Here is a 26,773-nt window from a genome sequence, read left to right on the forward strand (position 1 = left end):
GGGACAGAATGCAGGCAGCCTCAGAACCGCTGGCTCTGGAGGCGAGCAGAGCCCTGCCCCTCCTGGACGTCCCCAGCCGCCGGGGCTGGGTCCCTGCAGGACCTGCCGCCTGCTCCCTGCCCCGGGACCACTCACCAGAGGCGGGGGTGGCCTGGGGCTTAAGGCCGGGCGATGGTGGGGCCAGAGCGAGGGGCTGGGTCAGGGGGGCCCCTGCCCAGCTCGGCGGCGACTTGACCCTGAAGGCCACAGGGAGTGGCCACTCGCTGCTGGTGGGCACCGGAGCCAGGGCACAGGTTCCGGCAAAGGGTGGAGGAGGCCGGGACGCCACCTGCCCACCCAGGGTCCTGGGGGGGGCGGGGGGGGGGGCGGGGGGTGAACAAGCCGCTGTCATCCTGCGTGGGCTCAAGGGAGGCGGCGGGCCGCCCCCCGTCAGGGCGCCGGCAAGGCTCCTCCGCCCCGGCCTGTCCCCGCGCCCGGGTCTGGTGCAGGCCCGGGTGTCCTCGCCTTGCCTGCAGCTGGCAGCGGCCAGCTCCCCGCCCCAGCCCGAGCCAGGACGCCCTGACGTTGGTCCTCCCCAAGCCCGCAGGGTGTCGCAGCACAGACCCTCGGTGCTCCCTGCGGGGAGCGATGGGGCAGCGGGAGCCCCGCCTCCGGGGCCGGTGGGGGCGGGGCTGGAAGTGCCCGCGGGAGCCGGGCCGCTGCTCCCAGGGTCTGCTGGCGCTGCCCCGCGGCCCGTCAGGGTCCTGATTTCAGTTATTTTATCGTTAATTCTAGAATTCCCATCGGACGGGGGGTTTTCCCATAGACTCTAGGCCTCTGGTAAAATTCTTCAACTTGTCATTTATTTGTGGAGCGTTTATTCATAACTGTGTCAGGGGCCACGTCTGGCAGCCCCAACACCTGGGTGGCCAGTCCGTGTCTCCTGCCACCGCCGCCGTGTCCCCCTTTCCTTGCTGCGACCGTCCCATCTCCTGGCCTCCTGGTCATCGGGCGGGCAGATGGGGGACCGTGCGCGTGGACGCCAGCGGAGGGCAGGGCGGGGCCGGCTCCTGGTGCCCCCGCGGAGGTCTCGTCGGGCCTCGGCCGCGAGCCTGGGCGACGTCCAGGGGCGTCTCCTCGGTGCCGGCCCCCAGCGTCGTCCGCGACCCCGGCTCAGCCGTTCAGGGCTTCAGCGGCAGCTTCCTGCTTCGCGTCCCACCCCGAACCCCTGAGGACGGGCCAGCACCGCGAGGGGAACCGCACACGCGGCAGGCGCCTTCCACAGCCAAGTTCGCCCCCCGGCCGTGGGAGCCTCCGGTTCCGGCACCACCCACGCGTCCGCAGCCCCAAGGGCCAGGTGGGACGCGGTCCCCGTGAGCACACGCCCTGCGCTCGGCCGGCCCTGCGTCCTGGCTGCCTTCGTCCTCACCGACCCTTCAAACAGCTGTTTTTCAATCTAGCTCTTGGACTTGGGTGGTTTTTGAAAAAATAATCTTTATTTTAAACGTTTTCTCGTTGATTGATTGTTGAGAAGGGGACATCCACGTTGCTCCACCCATCGGTTGCTACCCTGCCGGGGATCGAACCCACGCCCCGGCCTACACATGCAGCGGGACGTCGGCCCACGCACAGCCGGGTGCCTCTGGGGGCGCTGCGGTCCTGGCTGCAGCTGACCTCTGGCCTCCGGTCAGCGCCGGGCGTGCAAGGCCGGACAGAGCCCGGGGAGGGGCGAGCTGGCCTCTGGGCCTGACTCCTGGAACCTGCCTGCGTCGGGGCTTCCTCTCCCTGCCAGCAGCACAGGCCCGGCTCGGAGGGCTCGGCTGTGGCCAGAGCCGCCGCGCAGACCAAGACTGGTGACCGAACGCAGATCCCCGGAGGCAGAGGGCCTGCTGGAGCCACACAGCCCGGCCCTGGGAGGCCAGGGCCGCGGTGCCGACAGGGACCCTGGCCCGAGTCCTGGATGGCGGCCGTGGGCTCAGGAGCAGCCAGACAAGTGGGGGCCACCCCACCCTGCCGGGGCCGCACCCCAGGCTGCCAGGCCTGCGCTGGGGACAGGGCGGTGGGGGCGGGGCGGCCTCTGCCCCCCCCCCCCGGCCTTTCTCTCCTCCTCGACCCCTGGCTCTACTCCCCCGCCTGGGAGCAGGCACCTGCACACCTGCCTCACGCCCCAGGCCCCTGCCTGGCCCTGAAACCCAGCCCCCTGGGCCGCATTCTGCAGGGGGACCCCCCGCCACCTCCTGTGTCTCCCCAAGAATGCAGCAAACCTTGTCATGGTCCACACGGCTTCCCAGTTCAGGAAATTCAGGCAGAACCAAGGGCAGACAGGAAACCAGGTGCAGGTCCCACATGCACAGGATGGACATGCGGCCGAGCGGCTTCTCGCCTCGCCGTTCGGGCCGAGCAGCGATCAGCGACGAAAGTCGAAGCCAGGCTGGGCGTCCGCTGCAGAGGGTCCGTCGTCGGCAGGACTGGGGCGGGCGTGGCCCACAACCGCCTTTGGGGAAGTTGCCGGGCGCCGTCTCTCCGCCCGAGCCCACACTCCCTGCAGCGAGGCGCTGGGGCTCCTGGCGCCCCGGGCCGTGCTTGCTGGTCTGTGGGGCCCCGAGTTCACAGGCCCGGGCAGGTGGTTTCCTGCCACAGCATTTCCCTGACCGCCCGCCCGCACCGGACACGCGGCTGCCACCTGGTGGCCGCTGGGAACACTGCGGCCGCGTGTGTGCAAATGCCCTCGGCGTTCCTGATTCCAGTGCTTTCGGATCCATACTCGCAGGTTGGATTGCTGGTCACCCGGCAGTTCTATTTTTTGAGCTTTTGAGACGCTCCATGCCGCTTTCCAATTCCGTGCCCGGGCAGTGACCGAGGGCTCCCTGCCTCCACGTCCTCACCAGCACTTCCTTCCTTTCCTCTCTTCCAGGACAGCGGCGTCCTGGGGTGCAGGGCTCTCCCACTGGGCTTCGCGCATTTCCCTGCTGGCTGAGGAGGCTGTGCCTCCTTCCCGGCGCTGGTTGGCCGTTTGCATATCTTCTCTGGACACCTGTCTATGCAAGTCCTTTCAGGCTATTTATTCTTTTTGTGTTTTTCAAGGGCAGTGTGCATTCCATGTTATGTTGTCTTAGTTCCCGGTGCACAGCGCGATTTATTCTTGCACCACTCTTCCTCCTGGACTTTAGACTTGGTTCGCGTGGTTATAGAAACACCCTGTACCTTCTGTGTTGGGGTGCAGTCCCTGTATGGGTCCGTTTGGGGAGGGTGGCCCCACCTGCCTTGGTCTCCCCTGCAGGTGCCTGGCTTGGTCTGCCTCCTCCCTCCTACCCATCTGCCCCCGTGGCTCCAGCTGCCACTAAGAGCTGCCCCCTCGCTCCGTGCGGAGCTCCCCGACAGTCCCAGCCCGTTGACTGTCCTCAGGCCTCTCCGTCCCTCTGTGCCCAGCTCGGAACCCCGGCCCTGCACACTGGCTCTCCGGGCCTGTGCGCCTGCGTCCTGCTGAGAGCAGGGCCCAGGTGACCGCTGGGCACCGGCCTTTCCTCCCCACCCCACACGCTGGAGGAAGGCTGGGCCTCGGCTGGTGAAAGATGTGAAGGAAAACAGGGCTTCTGTGAAGGGCCATTTCCCGAGGCGTCGACAGGGGGCCCGAGAAGCCTGCAGGTGGTGGGAGTCCTGGGAAGGCAGAGGCTGGGGCCTCGGGGCGAGGACAGGCCACCCCCAGGAAGACGAGGTCCCCCGACTCCTGGGCCAGCGGCCACACTCACTGGGAAGCCAGTGGGGGAGGAGCATGGGCCTGGGGAGCCAACCCCAATACCCAGCTCGACCCCCTCCCCTGTCCCGGCCGCACCCCTCACAGCCCGGGGCCTCTAGCTGGACGCCTGGCACGCCCCCGCCCCAGACCAGCTCCCCCAGACTCGGCCGGAGCAGGCCTCACACGCTCCGGCGGCGCCACACAGTCCTTGGAATGAAGTCCAAACTCCTTGATCACCTGGTACAGGTCCCTCCCCGGCCCGCCACCCCCACCCGGCGGGCCCTCTCCACGCCTCCGCCCCGTGCGCCCGGGGTTCCCGCCACCGGTCCCGCCCACTGCCTGGCGCGCGGCGCGCCCTCTCCCAGCCTCCCCACTGCAGGTGGGTGTCCCCTCTCCGGGGCTCTCCCCCCAGGCCAAGGCCTGGCCCCGGGGCAGGGCCGGGGACGGCCGGCGGATCGCCGAGTGTGGCCGCGGGCGGTGGGGCGGGGGGCGTCGGCAGCAGGCCGGGGGCCGGGCAGGGCGGACTCTGCGGCCCGTCTCCCGGCCCAGCGTCCTCCGCCCTCGCCGCTCACTCCCCGCCTCCGCTCAGGTCTTCCCCACCGGCGGGACCGTCCCTCGGCCGGGCGTCTCCCACGCTGCCCCGCCCCCGGCGGTCACCCCCTCCCTGCGCCCGCGCTGTGCGGGGCCAGAGCCCCGAGGACTCACCCCAGGAGCGGCGAGCACCTCCGGGCCCCCACCAACCGCACCCCTCGGCAGTGTCTGGCTCACGGGCGGCGCGCAGGTAGGATCGTGTCGCCCTAGACCCCCGGCTCCGAGCACCCAGCCCAGCCTGGGACTCTGGAGTCCCGGGCCGGGGTCGGGGGGGACGCGCGGGAGGAAGGGTCCAGGCGGGCGGGCCGCGGGGGTCCCGCCTCCTTTCCTCTCCACCCTCCTTTGGGCAGCGGGGCCAAAGGTTAGGGATCGGGGGCGCGGCCGAGGGCCTGGACGCGCGGCCCCTGGACACCGTGCTCCCGCCAGCGCGGGGGGACGGGTCCCGCCGGGCACTGGCGGGCGCGGGCCGGTCGGCGGGTCGGCGGGTCGGCGGGCGGGGGCGGGGCGCCGGGAGCCGCGCGGGGGACGGGGCCGCGCTCACCTGGCTCTCGGCCCGCCCTAACCTGAATTTCCGGGGGCGGGGCCAGAGCGGGGGCGGGGCGAGGGCGGGGCTGGCGGCGAGGGCGGGGCTGGCGGGCGGGAGCCCGCAGACGTCAGGGACCCCGCGGCAGGAGGCCGCCGCTCTGCCCGGGGCTCGGCCGGGGCTCCGCGCGCGTGCGGGCCGCGCCGGGCAGGTCCTAGGCGGCGGCCCGGCTCAGCGCTCGCCGGCCGGACGGGAGGGCCGGGCTGAACCGCAGGTAAGACGCCCGCCCTCGCCCGCGACTGCCCGGGCCTCCGCCGCACGCACCTGTGCGCCTGCGGGGCCGCTCGGACAGGGGTCCTGGGCGGGGAGCGGGATCCCTGCCGGACCGGACAAAGACGAGTGGGGTGGCCGGCGCACCTGGCCAGGCCGATCGCCACGCCGCGGAGGCGGCCCAGGTCTGCGCCAGGCTGGGCGGGGCCGCCGGGGCGCGTCTCCGCGGCCTGGGAGGGGGCGCGGGCCCGGCTCCGGCTCGGCCAGGCCGCCCGGGCGAGCGCTGATTCAGGGGCAGGCGCGCTCCCTCCCCCTCCGGCCCCGCTCCCTGCGGCCGCCTCCCGGCCTGGTCTCTCTGCTCTGCGGTCCCTCCCTCCGGGTCCCTCCTCCTCTTTCCAGTCTCCCGATTTCCCTGCGCCGCCGCCGTCTCCGCTGTCCCCGGCCTCCGATCCGTCTGCTCCTTCCAGCCGCCCTGCCGGCCGGCCCCGCCCGGCCCCGGGCCCGGCTCCCATCCCTTGCCTCTCCCAGGCCCGCGGCTTCCAGAACCGGCCCCCAGCCCCCATACCCCTGCCTCCTGGTGGTGGTTCTCGCGGCTGGGGGGCGAAGGGACAAGTTTGGGGTGTTTATTATTCTCCCTCCTAGCAGCGATGGCTGCTCAGCCCTGGACCGGCGGCAGGCTGTCCGGAAGCCTCTGTGGCTCCCAGGCCTGGGCCTTTCGGGATGCGCTGGCAGTGGCTGGGCGGCCTGGCTTTCAGGCAGCGTGACCGGGCTCTGGGGCTTTGGCTTCCCTTTGCCACAGGCCCTGGGTGGTGTCTCCGTGCCTGCTGCCTGCTGGGAGCCCGTGGCAGGTGATGGCAGAGCGAGGACCTAGCCCGGGCCGGGGCTAGGAAACGCAGCAGCGGCTGGCGGAGGGGGGGGAGGCCGTGGTCGCCGCCTCTGCCGGCTGAGGGGCTGTGGAGGCCTGGGGGGTGGGGGCTGCGCCTCCGTCGCCAGTGTCACCCCGAGTGAACCCTGAGGAAGGGCCCGGTGAAGGGGCCTGACCGGGCAGAGCTGCCTGCTCCTGGGGCGGAGTTTTCTTTCTTCCCACGTGCCTGCCCCAGGTGACAGGAGAGTATGCCTGGGGCGCATGGTCTGTGGCCTTCACAGATGGGTGGGGCCTGGGTGTGGGCCTGCGGGGCCAAGGCCTGGGGAGACCCCCATCTGGCGCGGCACCAGCGGCCCGCCTGCTGTCCCTGTGGAACCAGGTCGGGGACTCGGGACTGTGACCCCCCCCACCGGGGCTCGCAGCGGCCCTGCCCTCAGACTGGGCCTGCAGGGCTGCCCCTCCGGCTCCGGCTCCAGGGCCAGCCGCGGACTCCAGGGGCTGCGGGGCTCCGCGCCCCTGCCCTGGCTGCCCCCTTGGCCTGGAATGCCGCCCGCCGCCGTGCCCACACCCCACCTTCTGCCTGTGCCTGTGTTGCCCAGAGGTCACCGTCCCCGACCGCCCTCCTGAAAGAGACCCCTCTCTGTGCCCCTCAGGCCTTCTCGTCCCCTTGAGGGGAGCCCCAGGATGTGCGCGGTGTGAGCGTGCGTGCAGAGGAGAGCAGCCAGGACACCGGTGCGTGTGGCCGTGGGCATGCGGGCCTGGGCTCTGGGCAGGGACACAGTGACCGCACGGGCCGGCGCCGCCCCAGGGCCTGGTCTCAGGTGCTGTCGGCTCTTGTCGTGGTCCAGGTTGCTCCCACTGTGCCCCTCAAGCCGCCGTGCGGTCCCGACCACATCATCCCTCAGACCCGCCTTTGCCGGGGCCCTGACCGCTGCTGCTGCCCTGGCCTGGGGCATTTGCGGGGCGGTGACAGTGGCCGCTGAGGGACGTTGGGCCTTCTGTCAGCGGAGGGGCCGTGGCGGGCCACGGCGCCTGCCTCCAGCCGTGTCCCCAGCCCCTGGGCCCAGGGCTCGCCCCAGGCTGTTGGGCTGGGGGGCCAGGTTCAGAGTGGGTGCCCTCGGCCCGGCCCCGTGGGGACCCCAACTGCGGGGGCTGCCCCTGGTCGGTCCACACGCAGGCGCTGCCGCCGCCGCCCCACAGACACGGCCCCTCCTGCGCCTACGAGAGGGGAGGGGCTGTGGGGCCCGGGCGCCGGGGAGGACCAGGCCGCCGTAGCTGGTGGGGCCCGCGGGGGACCCACACGCTCGGGGAAGGACGGGTGGCCGGGAGTGGCTAGAGCCCAGCGTCCCTGGAAGGTGCTGGGGCCTGGGGGCGGGGCACCTGGGCTGGGGGGCGGGGCGGCGGGGCAGCGGCCCTGCTCTGACGGCTCCTTCACCCCCAGGGCCTGACGGCCTCCCCGGCGCCAAGATGAGCGCCACCTCCTGGTTCCTGGTGAGCAGCAGCGGCACCCGCCACCGGCTGCCACGAGAGCTCATCTTCGTGGGGCGGGACGAGTGTGAGCTGATGCTGCAGGTGAGCGGGCGCCTCTGGGGCCCGGAGGGCACGGCCGGGGCGGGACACCCGGGGAGGGGCGGGGCGCACGGTGGGCTCCGGGGGTGCAGGCTGCTGCCCGCAGGCGCTCTTCCCTTCAGAGGGTGCTGGAGAGTGGGTCTGCCAGCGTCCTTGTTGCCTGGAGCGGCGACCTGGGCTGCCAGCCTGGTGGGGAGCCACAGGCCAGTCCGCGGGGGCTGGTGCCCCTTCGAGGGGCCGCGGGGGGAGGGGTTTCTCAGGCACGAGAGGCTGAGACCTGGCAGTCAGCTGGGCACCGGGCCCCCGGTGGTCGGAACTTTCTTTCTGGTCCGGGTTTCAGAGTCCAAGTTCGGCTTCCCTGGGGCTCACGTGTCGTGACTGTTTGGGGACAGGGTGGGCAGGATCCGGGCGCGGGGGTGGGGGCGGTGGGCCCGTTCCTCGGCGGTCCTGGTGTGCCGGGCGGGCTTCCTGCGGCCCTGACAGGCCTGGCGGGGCCCTGGGTGTGCAGGACCTGCGGGTATCGGGGGCCAAGCGTGCTCCTCCTGCTCCCGCCCGCTCCAAACGCACACATGTGCACGTGTAGGGCGTGCAGGACACGCTGGCGGCACACACACGCGCGTCGGTGCACATGCGTGCTCACTCCTGTGCATGGCAGGGTGTCCTCCCTGTTCCGGCCCGGCAGGCCCTGTGGCAGCGGGGACGGCGGGACCTGCCTGCTCGCAGCCTGCCCTGCAGCCACGTTCACCCTCCAGGCTGGCTGGAGCCTGGGGCGGGGCTGCTGTGACTGGGCGGGCGGAGCTTCCCCACGGAGGGCAGACCCGGGTTTTGGAAGCACATCTTTGTTTTGTGTTAAGAGTGAGTACAGACAGGCCCTTTTCCCCCCAAATCTGCGCGTGTGGAGCGTCAGGCCACTCCCCGGGTGCCTCTCCGGGTGCCTCTGGGGCGGGCTCTCGCAGCTGCTCCTCTTCTGGAGCTGCAGGTCCCCCCCACCCCCCGCCTCCCGCGGCCTGGCTGTCGTCTCCCATGCGTCCCCAGCCGGGGGCTGCCAGCCCCTGAGTCCCCAGCTCCGCGGGGGGGGCCAGGAGGGAGGCTCCGGGGCAGGGCTCTCCCCACTGTTCCCGGTGCCCCCGAGGTCTGGGGAGGGGGCTGGGCGGGAGCTGCCCCGGCGAGGTTACTCTGGGGGGGTGGGCAGGGCAGCCCAGGCCTTGGGTGCCAACTGGGGGGCGGGCTGTGCCAAGCCCCAGGCATTGGAGGGTGGATGTGGGCAAGGTGGGGCGCCGTGCCAGGAGGAAGGTGGGCGCAGGGAGGGTGGCGGGCCCTGGGCAGAGGACCCAGGCTCAGGTGCGGGCTTGGAACCTCCAGAGCCTGCAGAGGCAGCGGGCCCGCTGGGGCGGGTGCGGACAGGAGAGGAGGCCTGGCGAGGCCTCCGGGGCCGCCTCGCATGGGACCAGGCTTGGCCTTTCCTCCCCGGGAGTTTCGGAGAGTGTCAGGCAGGGCTGACTGGGGGCTGGGTGGATGGGAGAGAGGTGGCCGCAGGGAGGAGGCAGGTGCCCAGGTGGGGAGGAAGGCCCGTGGGCACCAGAGCCTGGCCTGAGAGGGGGTGTGGCTGGGGCAGCCAGGGGCTGGGCTGGTGCCATCCCTGGAGGAAGGCGGGGGTCGCAGTGTGGAAGAGTGGGGTGTGGCGGAGCTGGGCTTGAGCCACCTGGGGGCCGCGAGGGTAGTGCCCACGTTGGGGGCTTCGGCCTGGGGCCGGAGGGGTGCTGTTCAGGTGGAGAGGGCAGCCGGCATCCCCTGCAGCGGCCGGTCTCAGCGGAGGCGGCCCCCCACTGGGGGACGGGGCGCTGTTGCTGCTGCCCAGCGCGGTTTGCCTGGGGCCCCCGCCCCCTCCCGTGTCCACCCCGAGGCTGGCGCGCCCCCATCAGTGCCCCTTCTCGCGACGCCCCCGAGGGGCTGGAGCCCGGCCCCCAGGTCTCGGGGTTCGCTTTCCTGAGACAGTGGGTCCCTTCGGCTCCGTGGCATCTGTGTCCTGGGCAGGGCCAAGCGGGCAGCTGGCCCGTCTCCGAGCCCTGGCTGGGTGCACGGGGAGCGGAGGAGGGGTGAGCCCGGTTCCCAGGCTGCCGAGTGGGGCAGTTGCCTGGCCTGAGGCGGGGCGACCCTGTGAGGTGCTGGTTCTTGCTACCCCCACCCCCGACGGGGTCCTGGGGGAAGCGCCAGCCACGCCCTGCTGGCAGGAGACCGAGGCTGGGGGGGCACGCAGGGTCCCAGAATGCGCCAGGCTGGGCAGGCCCAGGCCAAGGCCAGCGGCAGGGTCACCAGGGTAGCGTGTGGGGGAGGGGCGTGCCGGGCGACCGGCACAGGGACAGAGCGAGGAGCCCAGCAGCGGAGGGGGTGCTTGGCGTCCAGCGGCCGGGAGCTGCCTCGCCGAGGGCGCCAACCTGAATAGGGAATTCGGGACGGGGCCAAGGGGAGGCCTGGGGACAGGGCAGTGGGTCTCAAGGCTAGACTCGCCTGGCCAGAGGCCAGCTGCTTAGGGGGGCGGCAGGAGTCCCCCCCAGGATCATCCCCGGGGCTTCCAGGGGGTCGTGGAGGGGGGCGGACCATGAACCTGTGCCTCCCGGGCCCCCCAGGTGGTGCTGGGCGGGTTGCTGGGGGCCCTGTGTCCTGGGGGCTGCTCTGCACTGCGCCCAGCAGAGACCCTGCCCCCCCGCCCCTCCAGGCCGCCCCCAGGGTCATCCTTGTGGGTCGAGCTGCCACCTTGGGGGCCCAAAACCCAGGACCGGCTGGAGCGCGGAGGCCGAGCTCAGGCCCAGGGCCACAGCCTCAGCCTGGCTGGCGACGCCTCTGCCTGGCTGAGCGACCTTGGGTGGGGGCGGGGCGGGGCCGGAGCCGCTCTGTCCCCCCCTTGCCCTGCCCTGCCCCGGCTCTGGGCGAGGAAGGAGGCCCTGCCCTGGGGTCTTCCAGCCCTAGGTGGGGCGGGGGGTGCTGAGGCCTCCCCGGAAATGCAGGGCGGCGCCTGAGGGGCTCGGCAGGCCGAGTGGCTGGGAGGCCTGGCCTCTGAGGTGGTGGCCAGTGGCCTGGGGGAGGGCAGGCCTGGGCGTGCGCACCTGTGGGAGCTCAGCCTGCGGTGGGGGACTCGGGACCCAGGTCCGGGCTGCCCTCCCACGGGGGGTGCCCCCGCCCAGGCGTCTGGTCCTGCGTGTGCCCGGTGGGGAGGTGGGGCTGGCGGCTCCTGGGGGCCCTGCCGGGCGGGCCCGCTGGGGCCCACGCGGTCACCAGGGCCAGGGCTGGGCAGCGCCCTGGGTTGGTCGGCTGTGCGGCCTCCCCTGGGCGGGGTCCAGGCCTGCGGCTCCTCAGGTGGCCGGACGCGGTTGCCACCCCAGACGCGGGGCCCCGGCCGAGCGGCGTGGGCCGAGCCGGGCAGCCCTCTGCTAAGACCGTGAGGCAGCTGTGCGGGCAGCACCTGGGCAAGCGGATCGGGACCCCGGGCCCCGGCCCCGCCTCTGTCCCCAAGCCCTGGTTGTGGGGGGTGGCGTGGCTTGGCTGTGGCCCCCCCCCCACTCGTCGGTGTGGGGGGCTGGTGGCTGTCCTCGGGGCGCGGTCCTGAGCGGCTGGGGCTGGGCCAGGGCTGGTCCTGCTCAGGACGGCGGCACCTGCGCGCGTGCGCATTCGTGCACGGCAGGGGGCGGGAGGCCTGCTCAGGGTGTGTGCGTCCCGTGCGTGAGCGTAGAGCCAGTAGGGTGTGAGAGGCCCCCGACGCGTGTGCACGTGGAGGTTGTGTGGGCCCCGTGGGGCAGGCTGGGTGTGCCAGGAGTGGGGGGAGGCCTCTCCGCCAGCCACCCCAGCGCTTTGATCCTCCCGCTGGGCGCCGCCCGACCTGCCCGGCTGCCTCGCCTGCTCTGGGCGCGGGAGGGGTGCGGCGGGTGGGGGGGCGCGGTGAACGCCCATCCCAGGTGCCCGGAGCATTCCTAGCCCTCCCACGGCAGAGCCCGGAGCAGCCACGGGGACCGGCGGGGCTCTGGCCTGCTCAGGTCAGGTGTGGGTGCGCCTTGCAGGACACACACCTGCTGAAGGTGGGAGCACACGTGTGGGGGAGCTTATGGACTCCCGCCCGTGGGCGGGGGCTGGTGGTGTTGGGGGGGGTCGGGCCGGGGGTCTCTGCCTCCTGGGAAGGCCGCCTGAGGTGCGTCTGTGTCTCCCTAGTCCCGCAGCGTGGACAAGCAGCACGCCGTCATCAACTACGACCAGGACCGGGATGAGCACTGGGTGAAGGACCTGGGCAGCCTGAACGGGGTGAGTGGGCCCGCCCACGGCGCCCCACTATGCCTCCCTCGCGCAGATCCCGCCCCTCAGTGGCCTCTCCCCTGCACAGGCCCCGCCCCTCGGTGGCCCCGCCCACTGCTGGCCCCGCCCCACAGTCCCTCTCCGGGGCCGCCTTCTCGGAGACCACAGCCCCTGCTGCGGCCCCCCTGCCCCTCCAGGACCCCTACCCAGATGGGCAAGCAGCCACCCTCAGGGGCGGAGGCCACAAGACCTCCCCAGGAGGGACCCTCCGGGACACCTGCCCGGGAGCCGCCCTCCTTCTGGGCCTAGACCCTCTGTACCGCGTGCAGTCCCGCACGCTCGTGGGTCTTGTGCCCGACTCCAGGCGCGGCAGCCCTCCCGTGGGCGCCCTGACCTGTCCCAGCAACGCTCTGAGCCCGCGGGGGCCCCGCTTCCTCCGAGCCCGCGTGGTGTTTGGTGGCTCCTGCTGGGGGAAGAGGGTGTCCAGGGACTGGCTTTTCGATGCCGTGGGCCTGTGTGGGGGCCTGGTCAGACAGCCGCGCATGGCCTGACCAGCCTTGCATGGGGCCCCCCTGGGGGCGAGCCTTTGCCGTGGAATTTGGGGGGGGGGGCTGGGGGGTGCGGCACAAGCCTGTGTGGTCAAGAGGGAGGGTTTGTTTCCCAAAAACGTCCACGGACGTTCTGCTTGAGCGACTGCCTCCGTCCCTGGGCACTGCGTGAGGCCTGGCCTGCGACGCCCGCCCGCCTGTCCCTTCGGGCGCGAGTCGGTGCTCAGGTGTCGGGGGACGCGGCCACCCAGAGCCAGGGCAGGAGGCCTCCGGGCCCGGGCACCCGCCACCTCCGCTCAGCGGCCTGCCTTCCCTGCAGACGTTCGTCAACGAGGTGCGCATCCCAGACCAAAAATACATCACGCTGAAGCTCAACGACGTCATCCGCTTCGGCTATGATATCCTTTCCCACCGGTGCCCTGGGGGCCTGGGAGCAGGTGGGGCCTCAGCAGCCACAGCTGAGTTAGAGGGTGGCAAGGGTGAGCCCCAACCCCAGTCTCTGCCACCCGCCCCTCACGTCCAGGCCCCGGGCCCCTGTGGGTGAGTCCTCCCTGGGACCCGGAGTCCCGTGTGGCTGGGGGGGGGTGCTGCCAGGCGGGCATTCTGTGCCCCAGCAGGAGGGGTGGGGGAGGCACCCCACCGCGGGAGGCCGGGGCGCTGCGCACGGAGGGAGAGCCTGCTGTCCTTGGCCCCCGCTGGAGCTGCTGCACTGTCTGGGGGCATGGGCCTGGCCGCCGGTCAAGGCCCTCCCCACCCCGGGGACCTTGGGTGGCTGGTGGCTGGCAGGCGGCTGGGGACGGCTGGACAGTGGCGTAGCCTCTGGGGCTCTAAGTGGCCTGCCCGCCATGCCTTGGGCCGAGGGGAGGGGGGAGCCGTGCCCGGAGCCCTGGGCATGCATGTGCAGCGACCTGGAGGGGCCTCCCACTCCCCCCGCCGTGTGGGGGCGGCCTGCACCCCTGCCTGGTGTGCACGTGGGCTCGCAGGCCTCTGCACTCAGGGGCGGGGGGGCAGCACCATCCTGCCTGGGGTCCCCCGGGGCCCCCCTGCCTGGGAGCGACCCCTGCACCGCCCGGGCCTGGGCTGCTGCCGCGCCACTGCCTGTTCTCCTTAACTCACAGCCACATTCCAACATGTACGTGCTGGAGCGCGTGCAGCACCGGGTCCCCGAGGAGGCGCTCAGGGTCAGTGCCGCGCTTGCCCTGGGCCGGCCCCCTGCCCCCAGCCCTGCCGCCCTGGCCGACGCCCCAGGCCTCCGGGTGGCCCGGCCTGGCTGTGGTGCCTGAGCCTGCCTGGCCTGCTCGACAGGGTCACCCAGCCGTGCAGGTGGGGAGGCCTCAGTCCCCCAGGCACGTGCAGCTGCGGCGGTGGGCGTGGCCGGTGGGCGTGGCCAGAGCCCTGGCGGCTGCTGCCGGGAAGACCCGGTCAGGCCAGTGGGGCGGGTGGCCAGGAACAGGCAGGATGGGGTGTTTGAGGCCGGCCATCGGGCTTGAGGGTCCTAGGTGGGGCGTGACCGCGGGTGGGGCGTGACCGCGGGTGGGGCGTCACGGAACACAAACTTGGGGGAACCCTGTCCAGAGCTCTGCTTGGGAGCCCTGTGCTGGGGCAGGGAGACTGGCTTCAGCCCATTTTCCTGAGGAGCCTCAGGCAGCGCAGGGACCGTGGTGGACAGCCCAGAGTCCCAGGGCCCCACATGCACAGACACGCAGACACGCACACGCAGGCACACACCCTGTACAGACACTCGTGCCCACGTGGGTGCACGTGAACTACGCACCCACAATCTGCTCAAATGGGCCGCTGCTCCCCCCACAGACCCCAAGTGGCTGACCCCGTGCCCTGGGGCCTGTCCCGCCCCGCGGGGTCCCGGGGGGCCGGCTCCCCTTTGGTGTTGCTGCCCATCGGCCCCTCCGGCCCCCCGCCAAGCAAGCCCCGCTCCCTCCCGGAAGCTCTGTGGTCCTGGGGATCCTGCCAGGCTTGGGCCCGGGCCAGACGGTCTCAGGCCGTCTGCCCTGGGAGGGGGTGTTCCCCCAAGGAGGCCGGCCGCCCCTCACTCCCACCCGCCACCCACAGCACGAGAAGTACACCAGCCAGCTGCAGGTGAGCCTCAGGGGCGCGGCCCCCAAGAGGGGCGAGGCGCTGCCGGAGCCCACGCCGTACTGCGAGGCCGCGAGCCCCAGGCCGGAGCGGGACCGGAGGCCGGGAGCAGGTAGGACGGCCGCAGGCCCAGGGCGCACACCTGTCTTCCCACAGGCCCCCCGATCCCCCTCGCCCGGGAGCCGTCCTTGTGCCCCCACACAACCCCTCGCTGCCCCTCAGCCCCTGGCAGGCCCCGCCTGGCCTGCTCACGCACACGCCCAGGTGCCCCTGCACGTGGCCCCACGCCCAGCAGGCGGCCCCCCACCCCGTGTCCCTGCATTCCCACACCCTCGCACGTGCACCCGCCCGTGTGCGCCCCGTCACCACGGGTCTGCCCCCTCCCACCCTTGCACACAGTGTGGTCCAGCCAGACGGGGTGGCTCCCAGCCCCCAGGGTCACCCACGCGTGGCCTGAGCCATTGCAGAGCCCTGGCGACGGGGTCCCGTTGGGCAGGCTCGGGAGGCAGAGGCCCTGGGCCAGAGCCAACGGGACCCTCCACCCCAGGACGGGTGCTGCGGACGGTGCCCCCGAAGGTCCAGCCTCCCCGTACCCATCACCCGACAGGGAGGCCCAGGCAGGGATGGGGGGGGAGCCGGCGCGTCTAAGCCGTCGGTGTGGGAGCAGCGGGCTGCTGGCCAGGGTGCTGGGCGCTGACGCCAGGTCCCCCGGTGCCCAGCCTGCCCCGCCCTGGGGCTCCCCTCCCATCGGGGCTGGGGCGTGGTGACCTGGAGTCCAACGCTTCCCCCTCCACAGAGACCGCGGCCTACCGCACGCCCCTGTACGGGCAGCCGTCCTGGTGGGGAGAGGATGACAGCGGTGCCCCGCCCGAGGACCGGCACCAGGAGGGGCCAGGCCCAGGTAGGCCCGTGGCCGGCCCGCAAGATCCCCGAGCTCCAGGGGTCCCTGGGGCTGCCGGCTCTGGCAGGCGGGGCTGGTGGGCCAGCAGAGGTGGGGGGCAGGGCGCTACCCCTGAGCCCGAGTCCCCCTGAGGATGTGTCCCGCCCGCCCGCCACAGAGCGGCCCAAGGAGCTGGCGCCACAGGACGTGGACCACATGGGGACCGCGGCCAGCTTCCGGGCCCCCGTGGAGCCCCAGGGCTTCTCTCTGCGCCGGGAGCCCAGCTACTTCGAGATCCCCACGAAGGAGGCCCCCCGCCCGCCCGAGGCGCCCGCCCACGAGGCGCCCGCCCAGGATGGGGGGCGGGGAGGGGCCGCACCTGTGGTCCAGAGCCACGCCTCCTTCACCATCGAGTTTGACGACGGCAGCCCCGGCAAGGTGAAGATCAAGGACCACGTCACCAAGTTCTCCCTGCGCCAGCGGCAGCCCCCGGGCTCGGCCGCGCCTGTGGAGGTGGTCTCGGCAGAGACCAAGGTGGCCGACTGGCTGGTGCACAGCGACCCCAGCCTGCTGCGCCGGGCGGGCCCCGGGGGGGACCGCCACAGCACCAAGAGCGACCTGCCCGTGCACAGCCGCACCCCGAAGGGTGAGTGCCCCGCCGGCTGCCCCCACGTCCCCTCCCGCTGGGGACCCTGATCAGCTTGACTGATCGCAGTTTTGAAAAATTCCGCGACACCCACCGGCCCCCTCGGGGCGGCTCCTGTGCTTGTCTCAGTCACGAGGGTGGGGCTCCCAACCACGCGGGATGGCTGTGGCTCTGTGTGTCGGCCCCCCTCGGCCTGATGAGTCGGGGTCCCCACCCCCAGGCCACAAACACGAGGACGGCACACAGAGTGACTCAGAGAACCCCGTGGCCAAGGCGGCGGCGGCGGCGGCATCGTCCGGGGTCCCCGCAGAGAACGGGGAGCAGGTGCGGCTACAGAGGCAGATCAAACGTGACCCCCAGGACCTGCTTCACAACCAGCAGGCCTTCGTCATCGAGTTCTTCGACGAGGACACACCCCGCAAGAAGCGCTCCCAGTCCTTCACACACACCCCGCCCGGGGACCCCAAGGCCGACAAGCGCCGAGGCCCCGGGCCAGCCGACAGGGACCGCCCGGGGGCCCCAGCCCCGGCCCGGGGTCCGGGCAGCAGCTCGGGGCCCCAGAGGGCCAGCTCGCTCAAGCGGGAGAAGACGGAGGAGCGGCTGGGTGGCCCCTCGCCCCCTGCGCGGGCCTCGACCCGCCCCTTTGGCAGCGTGGGGCGCCGCTCCCGCCTGGCCCAGGACTTCATGGCCCAGTGCCTGCGGGACGCCTCCCCGGCCACGCGGCCTGGCCCCGAGAAGGCACCCCCGGCACTGCCCGCCCCCCTGACGCCCCGTGGGGCCAGCCCCGTGACCCCCTCGCCCCCGCCGGGCCCCCCTGCGGACCCCCAGCTGACCAAGGCCCGCAAACAGGAGGAGGAGGACAGCCTCAGCGACGCAGGGACCTACACCATCGAGACGGAGGCGCAGGACCAGGAGGTGGAGGAGGCCCGCAGGATGATCGACCAGGTGCCTGCCCCCGGCGGGGGGGGGGGGCCCGTCTCGGGGCGGGCGGGGGGGCGCGGCGGGGGGCGCGCAGCGGCTCTGACCTGCAGCTCTGCTCTCCCTCCCGGCAGGTGTTTGGCGTGTTCGAGTCCCCTGAGCTCTCCAGGGCATCCTCGGCCACCTATCGCCCTGTCATCAGAGGGGACAGAGATGAGTCTGGGGACGGGACGGCCCAGCGGGTGTCGCTGCTGCCGGAGTCGGCCCCCCGGCCCCCGGGCGTGGCCGCCCACGTAGAGCTCCAGGTGCGCAGACCCAGCTCGGCGGCACCGGCGCCTCATCCCCGTCTGCCCTCTCTGAGCCGGACCCCAGGCCGCGGTGAGGCCGGACCAGACGCGCTCCTGGCTGTCCTGGAGCGCGCGCCCCGGTAGGGGGCCGGCCGTGTGCCCTGGGTCGCATCGGGCACTGGGGTCTGAGCTGCCCTTGGGCAGGGCTGAGCTCAGCTGCCGCTGCTGACCTCAGAGCTGGGCTCAGGCATAGGCAGGTAGCGTGCGGGGCCCCACAGCCCGGGTGAGGCACCGGGGCCTTCTGGCTGCGTGCACAGGGGGTGCAGGTGGCAGGCGTGGAGGCGGCACAGATGGCACAGGTGTTGGGGGGGCTTCCTTTGATGCCCCCCTGGCCTCCTCCCTGCAGGGCCTCCCGGTGCCGGGCTCCCCTGGAGGTCAGAAGTGGGTGTCCCGCTGGGCCAGCCTGGCTGACAGCTACTCGGACCCGGGCCTGGCAGGTAAGTGGCTCCAGGGCTGCAGTGAGGAGTGAGGGGTGGCCAGGGTGGCCTCAGGCCGCTGACCAGGCCAGGGCAATGAGCTCACACCAGCCGCACCTGGAGCAGGGTCGGCCTCCCCTGTGCCCGGGGGCCCGCGGGCCGGCGCCACTGACGGGGCTGCCCTTGTCCCCACAGAGGACGGCCCCGGGCACAGAGCGGGGGACCTCGAGGGGGCCCTGCCTGTGCGCCAGCGGCGACTGCTCCCACAGCTGCCCAGCGACCGGACGGACGGCCCTGCCAGCACTGAGGCCGCCAGGAGGAGCGGGCCTGGGCCGCCAGAGCCGGACGCTGGGCCGGCCAGCCGCCTCTTGTGCCAGGAGGACTTGGAGCCCGACAGCCTCAGCGATGCCAGCGGGTCAGACGGGGGGCGGGGCCCGGAGCCAGGCAGGGGCCCCCAGGAGGGGCTGGTGTGGAAGAGGGGCCGGTGCTCGCCGAGGGCTGCCGGGGAGCCAGCCCCCGGCTCCGTGTTCCCTGGGGACCAGCACGGCGAGGCGGCCTTTCCCCGGAGAACGCCCGCAGCTCCCGGGGAGCCGGAGGGCCCGGCGCCGGCGGCCCTGCCGAGGGACGGCGTCTCTGTCAGCAGTGGCAGCAGGAGGGTCATCCAGCTGCAGACGAGGCGGTCCCCAGAGCCCGAGGGCCCCGCCCAGGCCAAGGAGGCCGCGGCCTTCGTCCGGCAGGAGAGCTTTACCAAGGAGCCGGCCAGCGGCCCCCCGGCCCCTGGCCGGCTCCCAAACATCTCCAGCCACCCCCTGCTACGGGACCTGGCCGCAGCCCGGGCCTCGCGTGCCGCCCCGCACTCCCAGGACACCCAGCAGATCCTGAAGGAGACTGAGACCGCCCTGGCGGCCCTGGAGGCCCGCCTGCTGTCCCCGTCCGCGGCCGAGGCCCCGGGCGAGGCGGGGAGCGCCCGGGGGCCGCCTGAGGACTCCCTGTCTGGGGACTCAGATGTGGACAGTGCCAGCACCGTCAGCCTGCTCAGCGGCAAGAACGGGCCCAGCCTGGCGAGCTCCCAGCTCACGGGGCAGCAGAGGGAGAAGCCGCCGTCCCCGCCGGCGGCGCAGGACCCGGGTGGTGCTGGCCTGAGCAGCACCCGGGAGCGGCTCTCGGAGAGGCTGCACCGCCCGGGGGGCCCCACAGACCCAGGCCGGGCAGAGCCCGCGCGGCGCCTGGCCGCGCGGCGGGGCCAGGGGTCCCTGGACTGGCCCGATGAGGAACGAGGCTCTGGCCTCGCCCACCCGCTTGGCTCAGACACAGTCACCTCGGACCACGAGACCCACTCGGCCCCTGGGATGGGGCGGCCCGGGCCGCGCCGGAAACCCACGGCCCCACCGCCGTCCCCGGCGGCCCGGGAGGAGCAGGGCCGCGTGTCGGCCAGCGCCCAGAAGGTGCAGCAGGTGCTGACCCGCTCCAACAGCCTGTCCACCCCGCGGCCCACGCGGGCCTCCCGGCTGCGGCGGGCCCGGCTCGGGGAGGCCTCGGACACGGAGGCCATGGACAGTGAACGGGGACCCCTGGCCCACCCCGAGCCGGCGGGGCGTCCGGCCACCGAGCAGGCCAAGAAGCTGTCGCGCCTGGACATCCTGGCCATGCCCCGGAAACGGGCGGGTTCCTTCACCGGGCCCAGTGACTCCGAGGCCCCCGCCCGCACCGGCTTCTCGGGCCGCAGCGTCGAGTCGTCCTGCGCCGGCCGCAAGCCCATCCGGGCCGAGGCTCAGGCTGCCGCCCGGAAGGCCACCAGCCCCTCCACGGCCCCCCGCCAGCCCTTCAGCAGGGCCCGCCCGGGCAGCGCCCGGTACTCCTCACACAGTGAGTGCAGGAGCTGGTGGGCAGCGGGTCTGCAGCGTTTGGGGTCTCGGCCCAGGCCCCACGGGAGCCCTCGCCGCTGTGGGCACCCAGCGTGACCCCACGCGGCCCCCGGCCGTCCTAGTGTGAGGGCGGCGGACCCCAACCGTCTCCAGAGCGGGGGCCCCGCCCGTCCCCCGGGTGGGCGGCCCCGTTCCCTGGAGTTTGGGCCCAAGGCTGGGACCCCCGTGTGGGTGAGGCGTGCGTGCCGCTGAGCCGTCCAGGGGGGCCAGGGCCCGGGGGGGGCGGGGTGCCCGCGGCCGCGGGTGTGCAGCTCCGTCCTGGGAGTCCACACCCTATGGCCGGGCCCAGTGCTGCCCGCTACCTGCAGCCCACGTGTGCAGCAAGGAGAGACGGGCCGCGGTGGCCCGCGGCCTCCTGCGCTGGGAGGCCGGACACTCGCGTCCGCTCAGGCGGCTCGCCCTGCCGGGCGCTGGCCCGTGCTCCCAGTGGATGGGTCCGAGGTGTGGATGCTGCTGTTCCTGCCGCCCCCTCCCCAGCCCCGGCTGCTCACAGTCCGGGAGCCGTGGGCCAAGCATGGGCTTCGCGGGAGAAGGGGCAGGCGGCTGAGGGCCACGGCTGCCCCCGCCTCTCCCTCACTGTGCGGTCGCAGCCTCTGGGGGGCGGCCTCGCACACCCTGGAGCTTTGCTGCTGTTGGCGCTGGGGCTGAGGGCTCTGGGGTGCAGGGGGGCCGCTGCAGGTGGCCGCCCTGCGGCCCCCGGCTCTGCCTGCTGGGACCCGGGGGCTGGCCTGGGGAGCTGAGTGCCGCTCTGTTCTGTCCTTGCTTCCGGAACCATGTGCTCCCCCGAGGCACGCGCCGCCGGCAGCAGGGCTCAGACTGCACGTCCACCTCCGAGGAGGAGTACGGCTCCCACCACGGCTCCCCCAAGCACATGCGCTCCCGCGCCTCGACCGCCACGCAGACGCCGCGGGCTAGCAGCTCCACCCGGGCCCGACCCCGGGCCCCCGGCCTCCGGGACACGGACGACGAGGAGGAGGAGCCCGACCCCTACGGCTTCATCGTGCAGACGGCGGAGATCGCGGAGATCGCCAGGTGCGCCGCGGCCGGACGGGCGGGCGGTCGGTCCATGGTGCACGCTGGGCCTGGCCGGGGCCGCCCCCGAGGACAGGGCCAGGCCCGGGGGCTGCCTTCCCGAATGGGCTTCACGATGCCCTTCGGGTGGAGAGATGGACAAGGGACAGACAACACGGATATTCCTGGGGGGGCGGGGGCTTCTGGGGTGAGAAAGGCCTCCAAGATTGCTATTTTTTTTTAATTTTTAAAAATATTTTATTTACTCTTAAAACGGGAGGGAGAAAGAGAGGGAGGGAAACATCCATGTGTGGTGGCCTCTTGCGCGCCTCCTCCTGGGGACCTGGCCCACAGCCCAGGCCTGTGCCCTGGCTGGGAATCGAACCGGCGACCCTCTGGTCCGCAGGCCAGCGCTCAGTCCACGGAGCCCCGCTGGCCAGGCACGGCTGTCACTAAAGGTGCACTCCCTGGTGCAGTGGCTGAGTGCAGGGCCCACCTCCAGACCGGGTGCTGGGGAGGACAGCGCCGGGGCGGGCAGGGGCGGCGGCGGGCCCTTTCCCGAGCAGGGTCCCTGCTCCGCGGCTGGGCCTGCAGCACCGGGGCAGGGGCAGGAGGGCCCTCGGGCTGGGCGGGGGGCGAGTGTCAGTGCCCAAGACGCTGACCTCGACCTGAAGGAGGTGACCAGAGGCAGGTGGCCGGAGGAGGGGGGCAGGGGCCCAGCGCCGGCCCCCAGCTGGGAGGCGCCCACAGCACGGGCCGTCCTTCCCGCCCACTGCAGACTGAGCCAGACGCTGGTGAAGGACGTGGCCATCCTGGCCAGGGAGATCCACGACGTGGCCGGCGATGGGGACTCGCTGGGCCCCCCGGGGCCCGCCCGGAGCCCCTCCCTCAACAACGTGCCGGCTTCAACCATCTCCGCCCGCGAGGAGGTGAGCCGGGCCCTCACTCGGGGGCCTTGGGGGTCGGGGTCCTCACCGAGCCTCCGCCCCCCGAGGCTGACAGTCGCCCTGGGGCACGGCGTCCAGGACCTGCCTGTGTCGGGCCGGGGTATCCTGGGAGCCTGAGCAGGAGGGCTCGGGGTCCCCCCGCCCCCCTATTGTCACAGCGGGGGAGGCGCCGCTCTCTCTCCCCACGTCCTGACCGACGACCCCCCCCTGGGCTGATCCCCCCCCCAGCTGGTGCAGCGCATCCCCGAGGCCAGCCTCAACTTCCAGAAGGTGCCGCCGGGCGCCCTGAACTCTCGGGACTTTGACCAGAACATGAACGACCGCCGGGAGGAGCCCCTGGTCAACAAGCCTCGGCCTCGGAACCGCGAGGAGGCAGGCGCCTGGCACACGCGCGGGGTCCCCGGGCCGGGGCGGCGGGGGCGGCTGTCCCGTGGGAGCAGGCGGGGCAGCGGGGCCCAGCGCTGACGCGCGGCCCTCACAGGTGATCTTCGACAACCTGATGCTGAACCCCGTGTCCCAGCTGTCCCAGGCCATCCGGGAGAACACTGAGCACCTGGCCGAGAAGATGAAGTGAGCGCCCCCTGAAGTGCTGCCGGCTGTGGGAGCCCCGCCGGGAAGGCGCGGGGCGGGTGCCCAGCGGGGCTCCCCTCAGACAGGAACGCGTGCCTGCGAGCCAGGACGGGGCGGGGCCAGGGTCCCCTGAGGCCCAGGGGAGCCGGGGCCCCCACCCCATCCCCTCAGTCCTTCCCGGTCCTGGCCCTGGCCAGGCAGAACTGGGCTCCGTACCAGCCCGCCTTGGTCCTGCTCCGAGCCTCGGGCCCCCTGGGGCACAGGGGGGTGGTCTGGGAAGGGGCTCAGTCCCACATCACCGTTCTCTGCCTGCGCCCACCCCCTACCCCCGGCTGGGCAGGATCCTCTTCCAGAACTCGGGGCGTGCTTGGGAGGACCTGGAAGCCAGAATCAATGCCGAGAACGAGGTGCCCATCCTGAAGACGTCCAACAAGGTGAGGCTGGCCGGCTGGGGACAGGCAGTCCCGCCCGAACCCAGAGTCCCACAGCCACAGGGTTGCAGGGAGGGAGTGGGGACTCGCTGGCGATCCGGGAGAGGTGACCCCTTGGTGGCCTCCTTCCCGCTGCTTCCAGGAAATCAGCTCCATCCTGAAAGAACTGAGGCGTGTTCAGAAACAGCTGGAAGGTGGGTGTGGCCCAGGCCTGGGGTCCCCACTGAAGCGGGGGGGGGGGGGCGGGGGTCCCCAGGACCTTGGGGGGAGAGCCTGGGCGGGTGTAGGGGGCGGGGTGGCGCGGCGCCTCACCCCCCCCCCCGCAGTCATCAACGCCATCGTGGACCCCAGCGGGAACCTGGACCTGCTGACGGCACACAGGGGCTCGGCAGGCCCTGCCCAGCTCGGGAAAGGCCGGCCGGCCGCCCAGAGCCCATCCTCGCCCGCCTCGGCCCTGTCCCTGAGGAGCTTCCCGCCGAGGGCCACCTGCGGGTCCCCCGGCCTCCCTGACCCCACCTTCCTCCCTGACTTCCTCCCGGACTCCGAGAGGTTCCTGATCTAGGGGGCGGGCGGGCGGCCCCATGTGAGCGCGCGCCTCCCGCTCTCCCCTCCCGCTGCCTCGGCCCCTCCCGGCTGCGGCCGGTTCACCACGAAGACCCCACACGTGCCATAGCCCCACGGGCGGACGCCACACCCAGGCCCCCTCAGCTCCCACCCAGCACCCCCGGAGGATTGTCCAGTCCCTGCCCCGCCAGCCTCCTGGCCCAGCTCCTCTTGCGGCCTCTGCCAGGGGCCGTATCACGGGCCTGGCCCCACGCCTCCTGCATCGCTGTCATTTCCGTCTTTAGCTTTCAAGGAAAGAGTCATTTGTTCCGTTCCAGCAGCCTCCCTGCCTCGTGGGCCGGGGCACTTGCTTACCTGTCTTGTCCCTGTGTGCTGGCCAGCCAGGCAGAGGCGGGCCGTCCGTGAGGTCACTGAGTGCCAAACAGGGCGCTGCGAGGGCTCGACGCCCGAGAACTCGGGGATGTGGGCTGAAAAGGGCAGGGCAGGGGCCCAGCACGTCGAGCCTTCGGTGCCAATGCACCTGCGAGCCTGCGAGCGGGCGGGCGGGCCGCCCCAAGCAGCCTACGCCCACGTGCAAGGCCACAACCGCTCACTGCCGGTCCCGGCACATCCGCGTGTGCAGGGCCCCTGCCCTTGGCTTCTGGTGGTCCTGGGCCCGGGGGTGCGAGCGCCAGACCAAAATGGCTGCAGCCGGGCTTCCGAAAGCTCCCGAGGGAACTCGCCGCCCGGGCCCGGTCGCCGGGCGCTGACGGGGCATCTGAAAGCAGCTCGGGCCCCACAGGCGCCCAGTCCCGGGGGCGGGGGCGGGCCCCAGGAGCCGCGTCGATTTCTCAGGATTCTGTCGGCGGGGACGTGCCAGGCGGCCCCTCCCAGGGCCTGTATTCCTGGAGCCTCTAAGCCAAAGAGCCCACGGGTAGGGGGCGCTCGCCTGGCCACTGCGCGCGCGGCGACTGCGGGGAGGCCACGCGGGGACTGGCTCTGTGTTTACATTGGCGTCGGTGCGCAGCCCCGCCCACCTGATGTTTACGTGTGTGAGTGGCCACGGGCCGCCCGGCCCCGCCCCGCGGCGTCCCTTGGGGGCGGTGCTAGCCCCAGGCCCCGCCCCGCATGCCCGCCCGCCGGCCCCGCAGACCCGCCCTGGTCCCGGCTCCGTCCATGCGCCTCCCCCCGCCACACACCCCCGGCCCGGGGTCGCGTACGGTTTTTTTTTTTATTCCTGAACGTGTGCCCCTCCAGCCCTGGGATCGGTAACTTATTTGTCCGGCTTCGCGGAGGCTCCTCTGTGCTTGTCCTCAGGTGGCCTGTCGGTGTCTTTCAGAAAATGGTTATTTTATATGATTTGTCATGGAATTGTTCTAATAAATCATTCTATCACGTGGCAACATCTTGGCGGTGTCGCCTTGGCCTTGTTTCTCGCCGGTGACGTTCGGCTGGGGGATCCAAGGGGTCTCCCTGTCCTGGAAACCGCGTTTTGACCCCCGAGACCAGGGGACGCTGCAGCGCACCGGCGCCACCACCAGGTGGCGGCCTGGGTGAATGAGCAAAGCGGGGAGATTCCAGACGTTCGCTCCTCAAAGAGAAACTCGTTTATTCCAGCGGCTCAGGGCTGCACCCTCCCAGGGCGCCCCTGAAAGGCGGGCTCTGCTGAGCCGGCCCCTCCCCTCGGGTGGCCGTGGAGGGGGCTCTGACCGCCCATGGCGCCGACATCCCCCCACCTGGTGCCTTCAGCCTGCGCCTTCCCCTCCAGGGCAGGCAAGGCCCCACCTCCAGCCGCAGGGGTGACCTCGAGGCCAGAGGGACAAGTGTCCAGCCTGTGAGGAGCCCACAGGGCCAGCCACCAGCAGCACCCGCTCGCCAGGTCACTGGGCCAGCGGGGCAGAGGTCACTGGAGCCTCGGTCACGCCCCCCGCGGGGCCTGCCCCCCACCAGCCTGAGCGGCGCGGCCCCCGCTGCCCGGGGGAGGCCTGCAGGAGACCCGCTGCTGGTCCTCACTCTCCTGGCCCTGCGCGGGCTGCGCTGCGGCGCCGCCGGTGCTTCATTCCTCCAAAGACGCTTTAAGAAGTGAGAAGGAAGTGTTACGTACTCTTAGAGCCAATACGTAATTTGTATCGAGCCAGGAACAGAGAGAGGGCCCACTGACAAAATGGGCAAAGGGCTGAGCGGCCGGCGGGCAGGTGTGAGCGTGTGTCGTCAGAGAAGGGCCCGTCGCTGCCACGAGGACCCCGGCGCCCACTGGGGCCCCCACGGGACGCACCCTCCATGGCCACCAACAGGCGGACGTCCCCCCTGGTGCGCCTGTGCCCGGCGGAGCGCAACGCATGTCCTCCGAAGGCACCGCCTCGGCTCCCTCGGGGAGGAAGGCCGGGACCGAGAGGGTGGTCGAGGGGCTGTCCCCACCTCGGTCCGGATGCGGTGACACGGGCATGCGGCGCGCACACCCCCATCGCGGTGCCCGCTCGGAAGCCCGCGCCGCCCACGCCTGCGACCCACAGCCGGGGGGTCTGAGGACGTGATAAAAGAGACGACCGTGTTAGTGCTGAGGGCCCCCGGTGTCCTCTTGGGACCTTTTAACCACTAGACGGGCCATTTCTGCACCTGCCCCCTCGGCCGGGCTGGCCGGGCTCCCCGGCTCGGCCACACCCTCCCTGGACCCAGCCTCTCGGCACTGCAGGTTTTCTGTATTACGTGTTTCTGTTTCGTTGGTTTCTGCTGTTGCTTATTATTTGTTATGTTGTTTTTATCAGTCAGTTTTCCCCTTTTCCCTGCTGTCTTCCTTTCTCCTGTCCGTCCTGATTTACTGCTGTGCACAGAGGAGCCTCTCGGTGCTTCTGTGTTGAAGGTGCAGCGCGTCTTGGCTTGGCGGCTTGGTGCGCCTCTCGCCAGTTGTGAAAAATCTCACCCATTGTCTCGTCGGAAACCGCTCTGCTCTGCTTCCCACCCTCCTCTCCGTGCCGCGTCCTAGGCCTCCCTCCCGCTCTCCTCTGCGTTTCCGTACCGAGCGGCCCCTGGTGGGCTGAGGCCCCGGCTCCAGCAGAAGCACGTGCGAGTCACCCCCAGAGAAGGCCCAGGGGTGGCCCTCAGGAGCTCCTAGGCTGAGGCGGCCAACGGGGAGCCGCCGCCAGCAGTCGCGAACACGCCGCAGGCGAGCCCAGCACAGGACCACAAGCAAAAATGGAATCGAAAAGGTGGCAAAAAAGCAGAAAGAAGTAAGACATGGCTGGATAGAGTTGGAAAGGCATCGCCTGAAAACTATAATGACTGGAAACAAAGGCTTTAAAAAACATCGCAGCAGGCGAGGCAAAGAGCAGATGGGGCACAGCCGAGCCCAGAACAGGTCGACCGCAGGAAAGACGGGGAGCGTCTGGAGCACAGCGCACGGGGCGCGGGGGTGGAAAATGGGAGGCGGCCAGTGGGCGCAGAGGGCCACGTGGTGGGGTTGGGAGGACCAGGCGCGCTGGGCTGAGTTGTATCACCCCCCGCCCCTGAAAAAGGCCTTGACGCCCAAGGGCCCCGTTCCTTCGAATGGGCCCTTATTTGGAAATACGGGCTTTGCAGACGATCAAGTTAACACGAGGTCAGCAGGGTGGTCCCTGACGCACGTCGCCCAGTGTGCTCATGGAAAGGGGGCGTTTGGACACAGACACAGAGGGGCCAGAGGGCCG

At 72.0% G+C, this 26,773-nt stretch overlaps 1 protein-coding gene across 4 annotated transcripts; it reads left to right on the plus strand.

The window, feature by feature from the left end:
* Positions 1 to 4,411: 4,411 nt before the first annotated feature.
* Positions 4,412 to 24,212, plus strand: CEP170B (centrosomal protein 170B). Of its 4 annotated transcripts, none has more exons than XM_054567779.1 (20): positions 4,412 to 4,496; positions 6,618 to 6,696; positions 7,406 to 7,536; positions 11,734 to 11,823; positions 12,682 to 12,760; positions 13,485 to 13,543; positions 14,433 to 14,568; positions 15,253 to 15,357; positions 15,515 to 15,982; positions 16,203 to 16,927; positions 17,035 to 17,205; positions 17,594 to 17,684; positions 17,859 to 19,529; positions 20,377 to 20,620; positions 21,378 to 21,528; positions 21,775 to 21,918; positions 22,028 to 22,116; positions 22,457 to 22,550; positions 22,690 to 22,741; positions 22,874 to 24,212. In XM_054567779.1, the coding sequence occupies exons 3-20, from the start codon at positions 7,432 to 7,434 to the stop codon at positions 23,107 to 23,109; spliced, it is 4,710 nt and encodes a 1,569-aa protein (XP_054423754.1). In that variant the 5' UTR covers positions 4,412 to 4,496; positions 6,618 to 6,696; positions 7,406 to 7,431; the 3' UTR covers positions 23,110 to 24,212. The 4 variants fall into 4 exon arrangements, with proteins under 4 accessions (XP_054423754.1, XP_054423756.1, XP_054423753.1 ...); XM_054567781.1 differs by having other exon boundaries at positions 4,415 to 4,496; positions 6,564 to 6,696; XM_054567778.1 differs by lacking the exon at positions 4,412 to 4,496 and adding an exon at positions 4,993 to 5,103.
* The last annotated feature ends 2,561 nt before the right edge of the window (positions 24,213 to 26,773 follow it).

Source organism: Pteronotus mesoamericanus, unplaced genomic scaffold (genome assembly GCF_021234165.1).
Source record: "Pteronotus mesoamericanus isolate MK-2021 breed Mesoamerican mustached bat unplaced genomic scaffold, CSHL_Meso_final contig_192, whole genome shotgun sequence".
Taxonomy (NCBI): Eukaryota; Metazoa; Chordata; class Mammalia; order Chiroptera; family Mormoopidae; genus Pteronotus; species Pteronotus mesoamericanus.

Excerpts from the sequence above, each read along its gene's own strand:
- CEP170B (XM_054567779.1), top strand. The coding sequence starts at position 7,432 with ATGAGCGCCACCTCCTGGTTCCTGGTGAGCAGCAGCGGCACCCGCCAC. Across the intron at positions 7,537-11,733 it reads AGTGTGAGCTGATGCTGCAG|TCCCGCAGCGTGGACAAGCA; the intron begins GTGAGCGGGCGC and ends GTGTCTCCCTAG. Across the intron at positions 22,742-22,873 it reads TGTTCAGAAACAGCTGGAAG|TCATCAACGCCATCGTGGAC; the intron begins GTGGGTGTGGCC and ends CCCCCCCCGCAG.